General features: G+C 49.9%; 1 protein-coding gene across 3 annotated transcripts; it reads right to left on the reverse strand.

The window, feature by feature from the left end:
- Positions 1–608: 608 nt before the first annotated feature.
- Positions 609–11379, reverse strand: CCKBR (cholecystokinin B receptor). Of its 3 annotated transcripts, none has more exons than XM_072794298.1 (6): positions 11130–11269; positions 6671–6758; positions 2719–2970; positions 2321–2573; positions 1888–2054; positions 609–1765 (listed from the first exon to the last, which is right to left on the reverse strand). In XM_072794298.1, the coding sequence occupies exons 2-6, from the start codon at positions 6681–6683 to the stop codon at positions 1227–1229; spliced, it is 1224 nt and encodes a 407-aa protein (XP_072650399.1). In that variant the 5' UTR covers positions 6684–6758; positions 11130–11269; the 3' UTR covers positions 609–1226. The 3 variants fall into 3 exon arrangements, with proteins under 3 accessions (XP_072650399.1, XP_072650400.1, XP_072650398.1); XM_072794299.1 differs by lacking the exon at positions 11130–11269 and adding an exon at positions 10063–10080; XM_072794297.1 differs by lacking the exon at positions 6671–6758 and having other exon boundaries at positions 11130–11379.
- Positions 11380–15305: the final 3926 nt, after the last annotated feature.

A 15305-nucleotide genomic window follows, 5' to 3' on the forward strand; every position in this document is an offset into this window, starting at 1 on the left:
ATGTGTGGGGAGGGGTGATGTTGCTGTCTCTGCCTCTTTCTGGAGCTGGATCTGAGTTACAGTCAAAAGGGGGTTAGGCTCTGGGACTCCTCCTATTCGGATCCAGCATTTGCCTCCCCCCTTTGTTGCTGGCCAGTAAAGATGATTCCATGGGGCAGAAGCTTGGCCAGATTCTGACACCAGAGAAGAGTGCATTAAAGAGGCCCCACTCTTAAGCTTCTGTATAGCTATCATGATCTGAACCCTGGTGTTGCAAACTGAGTCTTTTTATACAGTGCTTCCTCTTATCATTTCAATAAAATTTTAGTATCTATTAATATAGCAATGACACTATTTCAGGAGAATGTGCTGAGGAATCGTGATGAATCATGGATATCTGACTTCCCACCCCCATCCCCATCCCCAGCTACTGTGTATGACCCTGGCCTTTACGTGGGTCCAGGATGACAACCCAGGAGAATACCCAATCCCCATTGAGCCTCAGACTGTGGGCTTTTTGGCAGGAGGTCATGCACAAGAGTGAGCAGCGAAAAGAGAGACCTGACTGGGAAGAGTCTACAAAATCCTGCGCCCCTCACCTGCCCCCCAGAAAAAGTCCAGAAAGGAAGTTCAGGAAGGAAGCCAAGTCATTTTTATTTCTTGAGTTTGGGTGAGGGATGAGGGGCAGGGCCATACTATTTAACTGGAAACGAATTAAGGGCCTTTTCAGTGCAAAATAGGCTGTTGGTCAGGGAGGTGTGAGATTAGGCTAGTTAATATTTTCAGTGCTGAAATGGGGAAGGGCACTGTGAGGTCAAACTGGGGGCACTCTGGAGCATCTCAGGAGTCAGTACTGTGCCAGGCTCCAGAGCCCTAAAGAATCAGTGCCATTACTATGTGGATATGAGAGGCAGCCCAGATTCTCTTAGAGTTTCCACTATGTATGGATAGTCCACTGCTAGGGATGCTGTGTGTGTGTGTCTAAGGTCAGGGCCATGTTTCCATGTGCCAGGCTCAGTTCCCTATCAACAGTGTGCTTTATTTCCTGTGTGGGAGTCTGGTTTGTTTCTTTTGTGTCAAGTAAGCCACTTGTGTATATGTGTGTGTTTGTGTGTGCTTTGGGATTAGTCCATGCTTTGGGGTGTAGTCTCCTTTGTCAGTGGATCTACCTCTCTTGTGTGTCTGGGTGGGTCCCTGCCTGTAGGAATGGGTGTGTCCCGTCTCAGCCTCCACTCTCCCCCTACCCCTCAGCCAGGCCCTAGCGTGCTGATGGTGGTGTAGCTCAGTCTGGACAGTGAAGCAATGGAAGGGGTGGGAGGGTCCTCGTCTGGAAGGGGCCGGGGGCGAGCTCGTGGAGGCCTGGGGCAGCAGCGGGCACACGTCTCAAGGCAGGCCTGGCGGAAGCGACGGTGCATGAAGCAGTAGACCAGGGGGTTGACGCAGGCTGAGGCGTAGCTCAGCAAGTGGATGAAAGAGATTGGCGCTCCTGAAAGTGCGCGGTGTGCACCAGAGCTGTCGAAGGCACGCCACGTGTTGGCACTATACAGTGGCAACCAACACAGGAAAAAAAGCACGACGATCACCAGCAGCATCCGCACCACGCGCTTCTTGGCCAACAGCTTGGCCTGGTAGGGCCGGGGGCCACCTCCGGGCCCAGGAGTGGGCGCGGTCAGCGCGGACAGCTCCAGGGTCTGACGCGAGCGCGGAAGCTGCACGTAGCAGCCGTCGCCGTCCTCGCCAGCCAGCCCGCCCTCCGGCCGGCAACTCCCATTGGGGGGGGCAGGACCTGAGCACAGAGCCGGGGGGTCAGAGCCGGCTGCGTCCTCTCCGCCCCCAGCCCCCCCCCCCGCTCCTTTCTGGTCCACCCACTCTGGGCCCCGCCCCTTCCCAAGGCTGGATCTCACCCACCTGGTCCCGCCCCACCCCGCAGCCCTCCTTGGCTTCGGACTCGGCTTTCGCTGTCGCTGTCCTCGTCGAAGCGAAGCCCTAAGTAGAGCTCGCGGGAGATGAGCCCGTAGGCCACAGCCATAACCACGCCTGGGACGAAGAACAAAAGCAGGAGCAGCAGTACCGACCTGGAGACAGAGCAGATCACACCTATGATCACAGATGGAGGAAGAGCCAGGGCTTGTTTCTAGCGCTGGGGACCAGGCCCCTGAGGAGGAAGTGGTTTTTTGGGGTGCGGCTGGGAAGGGCTGGAGAACTGGGGAGCAGCCCCACATGGGAATTCCAGGGTGGTGGGTGCGGAAAGGGAATTGAAGGAAGATTCTGGGGAATGGGAGTAAACCCCTGATGGAGATGGAGAAAGGAATTCCCAGGAATAGGTAATGGGCACCCTCACCAGGTTTGGCGGACACGCGCACTGGGCCAACGATGCACGCACTGCAGCGCCCGGGCCCCTCCTGCGGGCTGTACGGCGGTGTACACCGGGTAGGGCACCATGAGCAGTCCAGAGAGCATCCAAGTGGCGATGATCACACGAGCCGCATGGGAACGCGTCTGCCACACGCGTGCTTGTAGCGGCCGGCAGATGGCGCTGTATCGCTCCAGGGCGATGGCCACAAGGCTTAGTGTGGACACACTCACAGACACCCCTAAACAAGGGAAGAGGAAGGGGTCACCTAGGAAACTTGTATTACACACTCAACCAGTGTGATTTTCTCAGGCCCCACTGGGAAAGATCCCCATGTACGCCAAGGACTTTAGGATAGGAGGCGGGGGGGGGGGTGTCTCACCTACCCATGAGGTAGGAAACTGCCTTACAGACGACTGTGCCAAAGATGAACGTGCCCATGAGATTGGGCAGGAGGGTGAAGGGCATGCAAGCCACAGCCAGCAGGAGGTCGCTGACTGCCAGTGAGAGCAGGAAGGCGTTGGTGACAGTCCTCAGCCGGCGACTCAGTCCCAGGACCACGATGATGAGCACATTTCCTCCAACACTCATCAGAAAGATCACTGCATAAAGGGTGACCCTAATGGCCAGCTCCAATTCTGGGTAGGAAAAGGAAGAGGTGGCAGCAGGGAGTCTGGGTCCCACTCAGCCAGACCCTCCAAGCCCACTCATTCCCCACCTCTACTACCCAGCCAGATCCCTCTGCATCCCAGGAGCACCTCCTCCCACGCAGTGGATGGTGAACTTGACTCCTTCAGGCTGCTAACCCATTGAGGCTTAGGGAAATTGGCTTGCCTCCTCCTCTTCTTGAGAAAGTCTGTCTCTTTTCAAGCTTTGTTCCTAATTCTTGTTTCTCTTTACAGCTAAACTTCTTGAAAGGGCTATTTACATCTTCTCATTCACCCCTCAGTCCATGACAGTCCAGTGCCCTATCTATCTCCTCCATCACCATTTGGACATTTCTCCCCAAGATCATGAAGCTTTAACTGCCAAATCCAAAGTTCTCTTTTCAGACTGTTCTACTTGTTCCCCCTGTAGCATTTGACACTGTTGACCACCCCATTACCTTTTGAAACACAGGTGAGGTCATGTCCTACTTGTCTAAAACAACAACAACAACAACAACAACAACAACAACCCCTTTACCTGCTCTGTTCTGTCTGCAACCCTCTGCATGTTTTCCATATTCTCTGCCAACTGTCCTCTTCCACCTCCCTCCTCCTCTTGCAATGCACCCACTTAAGCCACTGGATGACTCAGTTTCTTGAAGGCTTCAAGCACGCTCATGCCTTCCCCCCTTGCTAACATTGATTTCTCAGCCTGGAATGTTCTTTCACCAGCCCCACTAATACCCTCCCCCCATCACAAACTTGTTTCCTGTATCTGGTAAATTCTTAATCACCACTGCCCTCCAAGATTCAGATTAACTGCACCCCCTTTTGTAAGGCTTTTCTAGACACCTCATTTGGAGCTAATCTCCTCTTCCTCTGACCCATGCATGTTCCTTACATATCTATTAGAATGCTTTTTCTTTTCTGCCTTGTATTTTAATTATCTCCAAACATTCATTCTCACTCAACAAACATTTACAGAGGACTCCCTTTGTGCTAGGCGCTGGGGACAAAGAGATGAACATGACAAATTCTCTGCCATGTGAAAGCTCACAGCGTAGAGGGAAACTTGGATATATAAACAGATAATTGCCACACAGTGTGATAAGGAGTGAAGTTGAGGATTATACAAAGTGCTGTAGGAGCTCACAGGAGGAACACTAGTGTTGCTGGGCGAGACAGAGGGCTGACCCCATTCATTTGTGTCATTGTCTATTGGGGGATGGATTCGTCTTTGGGTCTCTATATCACAGCCAGGCAGATCAAAGGAAAATTGAATTGAATTAAACTGGTCTCAGTCACCCAAACCATGGCCTCAGCATGAGGAAGACCAGAGCTTGAAGGGAGAGAGGGCAAGGACAGAGCCTTCAAGGTTGTGGGGGACGGAAGGGCCCAGAGGGGCAACCCCCTTCTGCAGTCCCATACATTGACTTTTGCCTTAGGCTCTGAATTTAACTGTTTTCATAACAATAACCAATTTATTTGAAATGGGTGTAGGCATCTAGTGAATGCTATTTACAAGAGATTCCTGAACAGAACCCAGCAGAGACATTACTTGCTCAGATCACACAGCCAAGTAAGGTGCTGCTGAATCAGAATGGCAGCCCAGTCTCCAGATCTCTAAAATGCTTTGCCTCCTACTACTTCCTCACCCCTCTGTCATTCATCATGCTGCCTCCTTCTCCCAATCAAATCTCCATCTCAGTGCCTCCTTCTGCCTCTCTGTACTCCAGGGTGGCATTGCTCACTGTATTATGTTTAGCCCTCTATCTCCTCCACTGGACTGTGAGCTTCTTGATGACAGGGGCAAAGCCCATCTTGTTCTTCAGCTTATCCCTAGCATTTAGCATAATGCCCTGCCCATAAAACATGTGCCCATGTTCACACATGCTGGCTAATGAATTTTGAATGAATCTCTGTCACTTTCCACACAAATGCACCTGCTTTGTCCTTCCCCATTCTTGCTTCCCCTCTGTGCCTCTAAAGCTCCAGGATGCCCCCTTCTCTCTGCCTGCCTCTGTTTCTCTGGAGACACATGTCTCCCTCTCTGCAAGGAAGGCTTATGTGTAGCAAATTTGATGTGTGTGTGTGTGTGTGTGTGTGTGTAAATAAAGAACATCTAGGAGGGAGAGCTCTGTCAGAGAGGTCCTTGGACCCAGAAAAAGAGCTGGTAGTCTATCCTGCACATTTTGTGTCTCTTCTCCCCCCACCCTTTCCTTAATCTCTCTAGTTCTATCAATTTTTCTCAGATCCTCCTCTGCATGTCTCTTTTCAACTAGTTCTTTTTTCAAAAAAGTTTTATTTATTTATATGAGAGAGAGAGAGAGAATGGGGGAGGAGCAGAAGGAGAAGGAAAGAAAATCTCAAGCAGCCTGAGTAGGAAACCTGATGTGGGGCTTGATCCCAAGACCCTGAGATCATGACCTGAGCTGAAATCAAGAGCCGGCCCCGTAACCAACTGAGCAACCCAGGCACCCCTTTAACTAGTTTTGGAATCAATAACCACAATTCAAGTTGGTATAGCACTCTGAGTATGGAAAGCACATTTCTCATTCATTCATCCAACAGATGTATCCCATGTATATCCCTGAAGTTGGTGGAGCAAAGATGAAACTATGCCCACTTTTATGAAGTTCTCAATCTGCATGGGGACTCCAAAAAACTAGAGTCTCAGTAAAATTGCCCATCACTTTTTTGTTTTGCTGGGCATTCCCTTATTTCCAGCCACCACTATCTTTCCTAGTCTTTACTGTTGAACAGTTAGGAGATGTGAAAAAAAAATCTTAGAGCTAGAAGTCTGGGGAGAGGGAGGGAAAGATGAAAAGGTAGATCACAGGGTTTTTAGGGCAGTGAAACTGTTCTGTATGGTACTAAGGTAGATAGATGTTATTATATATTTGTTAAAACCCATAGAATATATAACAAAAAGAATGAACCCTAATGTAAACTATGGAATTTCGCTAATAATATATCAATACTGGGTTATCAATTGTAACAAATGTATTGTATTAATATAAGATATTAAAAATAGGGGAATGAGTGTGTGTGTGTGAGAGAGAGAGAGACAGAGAACTTTCTGTGCTTTCCATTCATTTTTTTCTGTAAATCTGAAACTACTGTAAAAGTAATCTATTAGTGGGTGCCTGGGTGACTCGGTCTGTTAAGCATCTGACTCTTGATTTCAGTTCAGGTCTTGATCTCAGGGTCATGAATTCAAGTCCTGTGGCTCCATGCTAGACATGGAACCTACTTAAGTAAGTAAGTAAATAAATACATAAATAAATAAATATCTATTCGTTTTCTCAAAAGTCACAAAAAAGCAACTGGAATGAAGATTTGTGTGTGTGTTTCTGTCTACGTGTATGCATCCGTGTGCATTTGTATGGTGCAACGGGAGTGATCACAGTGGCTTCAACAACTAGGAACTTTTTTTTTTTTAAATTTATGATAGTCACAGAGAGAGAGAGAGAGAGAGAGAGAGAGAGGCAGAGATACAGGCAGAGGGAGAAGCAGGCTCCATGCACTGGGAGTCCGATGTGGGATTCGATCCCGGGTCTCCAGGATCACGCCCTGGGCCAAAGGCAGGAGCTAAACCACTGCACCACCCAGGGATCCCCAACAACTAGGAACTTAATGTAGGGGTAGAAGAATGGGAGAGGCATTTTTTGAATATGAGTGCCTTGATTACCTGTGGGCATCATCCTGCTGAGCCAGGGAATTCAAAAGACTTTGGCAGTTCATTTCTGCTTCTGGGGTCTAGAGGATCTGCATTTGTTCTGTCCAGATGATGACAGAGAAGTATGAGCACAAAAACCCACATAATGTGCCATAAAACAAAAATCAGTACTTTATAAGAAATAACACTGAAGCTGCTGATTCCTCAAATCCTACCTTCCACAGGTATACTGGATCCGGTCACTCATGAACACAGATGTCAAGGTAATGCTGTGGTGAGCGTGGATAGCATCCAACTGATTATGGGTAATAGCTGGGAAAATGGGGATATCTGAATGTTAATGGGCACTACCTGAGGGAGCAGGAATAGTATAGAAGGATGTATAGGCAATATCAGAGTGAAAATTGGATAAAACTAGTTTTTGAGATAATATCTGGGTGGGTGAGAGTAATGCTTATTTTTGTGGACAAGGTCTGAGGTGGGTAACAGCTATGTGTCTGTAGGCAATGCCTGATTGAGTGTGGGTTACATGTAGATTTAGATAATATCTGAGCAAGTGCTGTAACATTTGTTCCAATTTTAGTATAGGTGCTGCTGAAGTGAGCAAGAGCAATTGTAACATCTGAGTGAGCAAAGGTAATATCTGTAGATATGTTTGTGGATAACATCTCATTTTGTAGATAACAGCTTTCAGGAAACATGGATTACATTCAGAGGTCTGAATGTAATTGGGGGAATATCTAAGTGATGATGGTAGTAGCTGAGAAAGCAGAAGTAATATCCAAGTATGTGTGGGCTATGTTTAAGTGGGTATGGACGTGAGATGTTAACATGTTAAGGTGTTAAGTGAGATACTAATATGACTGAGTAAAATAACTGAGTACCTGAGCGAACACAGGTAATATTTGAGTCTTTGTGGAATATCTGAACATATGAGGGTAACATCTATGATTTTATGAGTAATATCTGGAAAAGGTTGCTTAAGTGAGCACGGGCAATATCTATGTGTGGATAATAAAATGAAAGCAAGTGTGTTTGATGGATGACTGACATCTAAATGTCTGTGGGCAATGTTAAAGTAACTGTGGGTGACAGCTGCTGTTCTGTGGATAGCATCCAAGTGAACATTAGCACTCAGGTCTGTGTGGATAACATATAAGACTAATGTGGGTAACATCCACATTTCTACTGGTAACACTGGAGTGAGCCTGGCTAACATGCATCTGTGGGGGTAATATCCGAGTGAGTGGCTAAGGGTCTTCGTGGGTAACTGCCTGGGTAACATACAGTTCTGTGTAGACGACAACATCCAGATGAGGAAGGGCAATTCTTGCACCTGTGCTCTGAATCACTTCATGTTCTGCTTTCTCAGGGTCCCCTGCTCTGATGACTATCCCTGCTCTCTGCTACACCTTCAGCCTCTCTCTCTCTTGGCCAATTCTTCATCAACATTTTAAAAAGACTCGTGCCTTTACTGTGTACACACACACACACACACACACACACAAAGACAATTCCCTTACTACACACAACATTCCTCAACTCCGTGCTATTTCTAGACACTATCCTATTTCTTCCAGAAGTCTTGTCTACATACCTGGTTCACTTCTCATAAGCCCCTTCCCCACTGTCCCAAACCTCAACCTACTATAAGTCAGGCCTTAACACCCATTACTCCTCCTTGTTAGGACTTCCTCCTTACTGGATCTGAAGGATGCTGTTCTGTCCGTATTGACTTACGTCAGCAGCATTTGACATCATGTATCCCACCCTGCTTGAACTCTTTTCCTTGCCTTCTTATCTCTTTGATGGCTTCGTCATGAACTCTCCTTCCTTTGCCTTTTCATCAATCTCCTGGGCAGCCCGGGTGGCTCAGCGGTTTAGTGCCACCTTTGGCCCAGGGTCTGATCCTGGAGACCTGGGATCAAGTCCCACGTCAGACTCCCTGCATGGAGCCTGCTTCTCCCTCTGCCTGTGTCTCTGCCTCTCTCTCTCTCTCTCTCTCTCTCTCTGTGTCTCTCATGAATAAATAAATAAAATCTTGAAAAAAAATATCAATTTCCTTTGGGGTTCTGCCCCAGGACCTCTTTTCTTTTTATCCTATATAATCTTTGTATGATTTTATCTATTCCCGTGGCTTCCATTAACTCCTGTAGGCAAAGACATTTTAAATCTGTATTTTCAGCTGATACCTCTCCCCTAAGATCCTGACCAGATTCAACAGTTCACTGGTTAACCACACCTGGGCATCTCACCAGCATTTAAACTCAGTGGGTTCCAAGCTGAATTTATAATCTTCTCCTTCAAACTTGTTTCTGTTCCTTTGTTTTCTTCATGATATAGCACCAACATTAATCTATTTGTCCAAGCCAGAGACCTAGATGTCATCCCCTGACCTCTTCCTCCCTCTCCATTTCCAATGAATCACCAAATTCTGTTGATTCCTTCCAGAAGTGCTTCTCAAATCCACCCACTTCTCTCCATCCCCACTGTGAATACCTTAGTCTAAGCCCCCATCATCTTTCACCAGAGTAATATAGTAGCCTTCTAAAGTGTCCCCCCAGCCCCCACTTTCATTTTTTAAAAAGATTTTTATTAATTTATTCATGAGAGACAGAGAAAGAGAGGCAGAGACACAGGCAGAGAGAGGCAGGCTCCATGCAGGGAGTCCGATACAGGATTCGATCCTAGGACTCCAGGATCACGCCCTGGGTTGAAGGCAGGCGATTAACCACTGAGCCACCCAGGCGTCCCAAGCCCCCACCTTTCCTATCTTGTACTCCAGTCCATCCTCTACACTATAGAACTAATCCTGGCTGTACTGTGGAGCCTTTCAGTAGTTGCCATTACCCTCATAATAAAAAATCCACACTCCTGGGGTACCTTGGCAACTCAGTGGGTTAAGTATCTGCTTTCAGTTCAGGTCATGATCCCAGGGTCTTGGGATTGAGCCCCAGGTTGGTAGCACTGGCTCCCTGCTCAGAGGGGAGTCTGCTTCTCCCTCTCCCTTTGCTCCTCCCCCTGGCTCGTGCTCATTCTCTCAAATAAATAAATAAAATCTTTAAAAAAAAATCCCCACTCCTTAGCCTGGTCTATGAGGCTCTTCATAAACCCTCTAGCCTGGTCTTCATCCCGAGTGCTCATTTTCCCTCTCTTATACTGTATGTTTCAGGCACTCAGAAACTGACACAGCAAACGAAAGTGCCATAGATTTAAACTTTGGGCACTTAATCATATTGTTCCTCGGCTTAGAATGCTGGTTTTTTATTTATTTTATTTTATTTTATTTTATTTTTTTTTGTGCCATTCCTGCCCCTTCACTTGTTTGGCTTTCCTTCATCTTTTTAATTTTTATTCAGTTACTTCTCAGGAGGCTGACTTCAAGACCGAGCTCCCAGGTTCACCTCGTCTATGAAGTTCTTGGTTTCCATCTCCTTTGGATGCCCACAATTCAGACCCTCTCCTGGGACTTCTCACGTTGTTATTTTCTCACTGGTTTGTCTCCCTTTGCACTTGACTGTGGACAGAAGAGGGTCTAGACTGGGTCTGTTTCATCCCTATGTCCCCAGCACTTGCTCAACTACAACAGCAGGTGTTCAGGAGACATTTAAGGAAAGAAAAGGTTTAGGAAGGGAAAACATATATTGTGAGCTGGGTTATCAAGAAAATGCGGCTGTTGGCCCGTGGGAGGAGTGAAAGTCATTTTGGGGACTGAGTAAGTGGAACCACTGGGGGTGGGGAAGAGATGGTGGCACAATGGATAGGAGATGAAGGGCCAAGCCAGGCTGTAAGAAGATGAGACCTAAGGAGAGGCAGGTTGGAGAGGGGCCTTGGAAGGGCCTGGGAGACAGAAGAGAGAGGGGACAGAGTCTTGATTAGAATTCCACCTTGGGAGGCTGGAGGATTTGAGGAGTGAAATGGAGACAGGCAGCTCTAGGGAGCAGCCCCCCATGTCCAGCCTAACTCAGGTTTGAGGCTCTCTTCTGGTGAGGCTGGGGGTTGGGGTGGGGGACACAGGAGATTATAACTCTGACTTCCCATTTAAGCCTTCCAGAGTGCTCCCTCCCTCCTCCAACCCTCTTCTTTCCCCAGTCTTGCCTTCTTTTCTTTTCTTTCCTTCCCCATTGTGGCTCTGTGAACTGGATTTAAAAGGAAGAGAGACCTGGAGGGAAGAGGAGGTCCTTGCCCCCTGACCGTCTGTGCCTAGAAGGGGGCTCTGTGTTGGGTGCGGCCGGGAGCCCCGGGTGTGAGGGGGCTCCCATCAGGTGGTGTGAAGCTGTGATGGAGTTTTTAATGAGCTGGGGAGGGCACGGGCGGGGGGGTGGGGGGGGCAGAAGTGTCGGGGGGGCTGTTTGGGGACCGAGGGAGTACTGAGGGGATGCTGTAGGCGTCCGGGGAGGCAGTGGGGGCCTCTACCGGTGTGGGGTGCAGCGAGAAGGAGCTGGCGGAGGGGGTTTAGGGGGGCACCCACCTCGTGTCCCGGCTCCGCGGAGGCGAGGCGGCTCGCAGCTGAGATTGCCCGCACCGCTGCTGTTGAGGAGGGCGCCCCCCGCGCGGCACAGGGAAGCCCCCGGCCCGGCTCCGGACCCCTGCGCGCTCCGGTTCAGCTTTAGCAGCTCCATGGCCCCGGCCCAGCCACCGCCTCCCTCCGCTCGGCCGGGCGGGCTCCCGCTGCGGCTCCACCTGCTCGCGCCGCGGCTCGGGCGGAGGCTCCCGCCCCGCCTGGTCCCCGCCCCCAGCCCTGGCCCCTGCCCCGCCGCTCCTCCTCTGCGCGCCCCGCCTAGGCTCGCCTCCCCGCCGGGCTCGGCCGCCGCGGTCCCGCCAGGTGACTCCCCGCCCCCCTCCCACGCTCGGGACTCGCGCTCCCCGCCCCCCGATGGCCTTCAGGCTCGCCCCCTCCCCGGGCTCCCCGGTTTTCTCCTAGAGATTTCCTTCCCGCCCACTCCCCTTCGCCACCGTCCCTCGGTGGAATTCTTGGGAGTGTGCGTGTGTGTGCGTGTGTGTGCGTGCGTGTGTGTGTGCGCGTGTGTGTGCGCGTGTATGGGCGAGGGTAGCGGTGGGGGTTACGGGTGGATGGAGGGGTGGCGGAGAGGGAGGTGCGGGGGGGGGGGAGAGGGTAAGAGGAGTTAGGGCGCGGCTGCCGTGGGATCCGGCATTTCCCCCTGGTGGGTCAGGGGACGTGGAGGTGGCACTTAACACGGTGGCATCAGCCGCGGGTTACTGTCCTGTGCCGCAGTGGCCCCAGTGACCGTGACACTATCGCTCTCATAGTTCCCTGAATCTCTTCGCAAGGGGCTGGGGCGGCCCCTGCATCTGCCCCTGCATCTGCCCCCACACCCTCCGCCTCCTATCTTGGGGCGCAACACCCAGGCTCCCAAGGAACCCTCCGCCCCGGGGCAAGGACGCCGGCGGGGCGGGGTGTGTGCGGGGGTGTTGGCGGGCAGCACTTGTCCTCGGGCAATCTTGGCTCGCAAAAAGGCTGCGCGGAGGAAGAGTCTGACTTGGGGGTCAGGGCCGCCTGGGTAGCAGTGAGAACAGCTTAGAATGAACGGGGGAGGGGGGGCGCTGATGGTGCGGCTTGGTTCCAATCCCGGCCCAGCCCTGGGCACAAGAGGAAAGGGGGCGGCTGGCTCTCATGGTCTCCAGGCAGCGCCCACCCTCGCCCACCCTCACCGACACACTGGCCCTCCCTGTTTGCTCCCAGTGCAGGTGGAGCAGCCATGGGGGGGGAGGGTCAGGTTCCCAGGAGAGGGGACCGGAAAGGGGCCAGATCCCTGGGATGCAGCGGGAGCAAAGCTTAAGGGGACAAGCACAGGCCTGAGGTGGTGGGCTCAGTTCCTCTGGCAGGACCTGCCTCCACTATATTTCAGCCGTGCTGGCCCTCCATTCTTCATTCCAAGGAAACTCCAATATGACCTTGAAATTCCACTCATGGGCTCCCAGCAGTATCTGTTGGAGGTGGGGGCACCGGTCAAAGAGCAGATTAGACTGTGGATGAGGTCTGAGTTTCTGGGGAATTCAGAGAGCCCTATCCAGTCTATATTTTGGAGAGGACCTGTTCCAGCTAGCACGGAGTTTATAAGGAGGATTTAAGCCTGAGGCGGGTGGGGATGTTGTCACCTGTCTCCCCCCCACTCCCCTCCTCCTGGCACTGGTTGCCTTCCCCATCAGAGTGCCCTGGACCAGAAGAGCCTGATTTGCTGTTTGTTCAGCTCCAGCACAGGTGGCACCTCAGATAACCTGCTGGACTTTTCCCACATTGGATGACGGCAGGGTGTGGGGGCGGGGAGTAAAGGAAATGTAGGAGGGAGAGAGGAGTGGAAATAGGAGGAGATGGGCATTCACTTATTCAGCAAAGCATGTGCCAACTATAGGGCTGTTTACTAGCTGTCTCTTACATTCTGTGCCCGAGTAGCTCCAGCTCTCCTGGGGAGAAAGTGACAGGTAAGCCAACCATTATGACATATGGTTAGATGTACATCTGCGAAGATGCACCAGTCAGAAATTTAGGAATCAGCCTGGCTGCCTTACTCCCTTATGCTCCACCGGAGCAGAGGCTATGACAAAAAGCCCAGACTCCTCTCCAAATGTGAGGGATTTTATTCTGCAGCTGCAGAGAGTGCTTCGGGAAGTCAGCTTGCACCTTCCAGCCCCTGTGGGAGTTGGCTGAGCCGAGGAAAAGCCTGTTCAGGCGAGGTCATGTTCCCTTCCTGAAGCATCCTGCATCCAGTGACTGCTCAGCTTAATGCCTCAAGGGTCTGACCTGGGCCATTGTGGGGACTGAGCCACTGCTCCTCTTCTCCCTTCGCCCAGTCCTTCTTTCATCCTTGCTCTTGCACAGGTGTTGACTCCAAGAGCACTCCTTAGTAAACATCCTCCACAGTAATCTCTGTCTTAGACTCTGCTTCCTGGGGAACATAACTGCCTCCGTCCCATAGTCAATCAATCATGAAGTCCTGTTGATTTTAGCCACTGAGTGTTCCTTGAATCCGTCTGCTTATATCTGCGCTGACACTATCCCATTGCTTCTTGCACTGCTTTCCTAGCTTCTTCAGTGGTCCACCACATTTACAGATGCCTCCTTACATCCATCCTCCACCTTATAGCCAGAGTGATATGTGCAGAACACAAATCTGATTGTGCCACTCTTCTGACCTTTGCCTTGGGGATAGAGAAAATCTTTTCACAGTCTCTGAAGGCTGTGTGATCTGGCTCCTCTTGACCTCTCTAACCACCTTATTTCAAGTCCCTATGCATCTTGTTCTCTCCCCTGTAGACACACTGGCCTTTCTTGAGTCCATTTTTTTTTGAGTTTATGTCTGCCAGTTATATGACTTTTACACATGGTCTCTAAAAACTTTCCTTCCTTATCTAAATAACTCCTGCTCATCTTTCTCATCTCAGCTCAAGGTATCAGAATTTCTCAGGGATGTTTTTCCTGGCTTCCCCTCCTGTGGTAGGTGGAATTATGAAATGGCACCAAAGGATTTTCACTTTTGTATAATCTTCTTCCCTAGAGTGTGGGTAGAATCTGTAAATATGATGAGATGCTACTTCCATGATTATGTTATATGACAAAAGAGATTTTGCGGATGTAATTAATGTTACTAATCAGTTGACCTCAAGGTAAAGAGATTATCCAAGTCATCCTAGCCAAATCACAAGAATTTACTCTGATATGCAGCAAAAGAGGAGGTCAGAGAGATTTGAAGAAGAATTCACACACTGTTGCTGGTTTGAAAATGGAGGGGGCCACTCTGGCAAGGAATGCAAGGGACTGTGGCTGGCTTGATGAAGGAGCAGGGTGCAGAGCAGGTACCTGAGAGTGGCCTCTAGCTGAGAGCAGCCTCTGGCTGACAGCCAGCCAGAAAATAGGCACTTTAGTCTTACAACCACAGGGAACAAGATTCTGCTAATGACAAAAATGAGCTTAGAAAAGGGTATCCCCCCACCAATCCCTGAGCCTCCAGAAAAGAATTTCATCTGGTTGACACTTTGACTTCAGCCTGGTGATGCCCTGAGCAGAGGATCCTCAGCCATACTCTACCAGACTTCTGGCCCACATGTCTGCAACCTAATGAATGGATGTTGTTTTAAGCTTCCAGATTCATGGTAATTTGCTATAGTCGCAATAGAAAACTAACACATTTGCAAGCGATGCAAGGAAGAAGTGGAAGCACTGGAAATTTGTTAGGATTTAGAAAGACTTGGAGTAACTGCTATGGCAGCTGAGATGGAGGGCACCATAAGGGGTGGGACCAGTTGATAGTCCATGACATAACTCAGGTGACATATAACAGCAGTTTCAATGAAGCTTCAAAGCTTCAGTTTAAAGTCATGAAAGTAGTGGATAATATGGACCCAGGAGCTACTTAGGATGTAGGCAGAATTTAGAGGATGCTTCCATGTGGAGGGTGAAGGAGAAGGATGCCACTTAACACGCATAAGTTTTCTGGTAACTGGATAGGAATTGTTTGATGATCACCTACTCTGTTCAAAGCACATTAGTTTTAATCCTCACCAAGCACTGTACATTTAAGTACAATATGACTGATCACTATTTTAGCTGAAAAAAACTGTGGCTTTAAGAGAGTTCAGGAAATTTGCCCAAAGCCACAAAATTACTAGGTGAAAAAGTTACAATTCA

This window comes from Canis lupus, chromosome 23 (assembly GCF_048164855.1).
Source record: "Canis lupus baileyi chromosome 23, mCanLup2.hap1, whole genome shotgun sequence".
Classification (NCBI taxonomy): domain Eukaryota; kingdom Metazoa; phylum Chordata; class Mammalia; order Carnivora; family Canidae; genus Canis; species Canis lupus.

Excerpts from the sequence above, each read along its gene's own strand:
- CCKBR (XM_072794297.1), bottom strand. The coding sequence starts at position 11,280 with ATGGAGCTGCTAAAGCTGAACCGGAGCGCGCAGGGGTCCGGAGCCGGG. Across the intron at positions 2,574-2,718 it reads GGCAGTTTCCTACCTCATGG|GGGTGTCTGTGAGTGTGTCC; the intron begins GTAGGTGAGACA and ends TCCCTTGTTTAG. Across the intron at positions 2,055-2,320 it reads GCGCGTGTCCGCCAAACCTG|GTCGGTACTGCTGCTCCTGC; the intron begins GTGAGGGTGCCC and ends CTCTGTCTCCAG.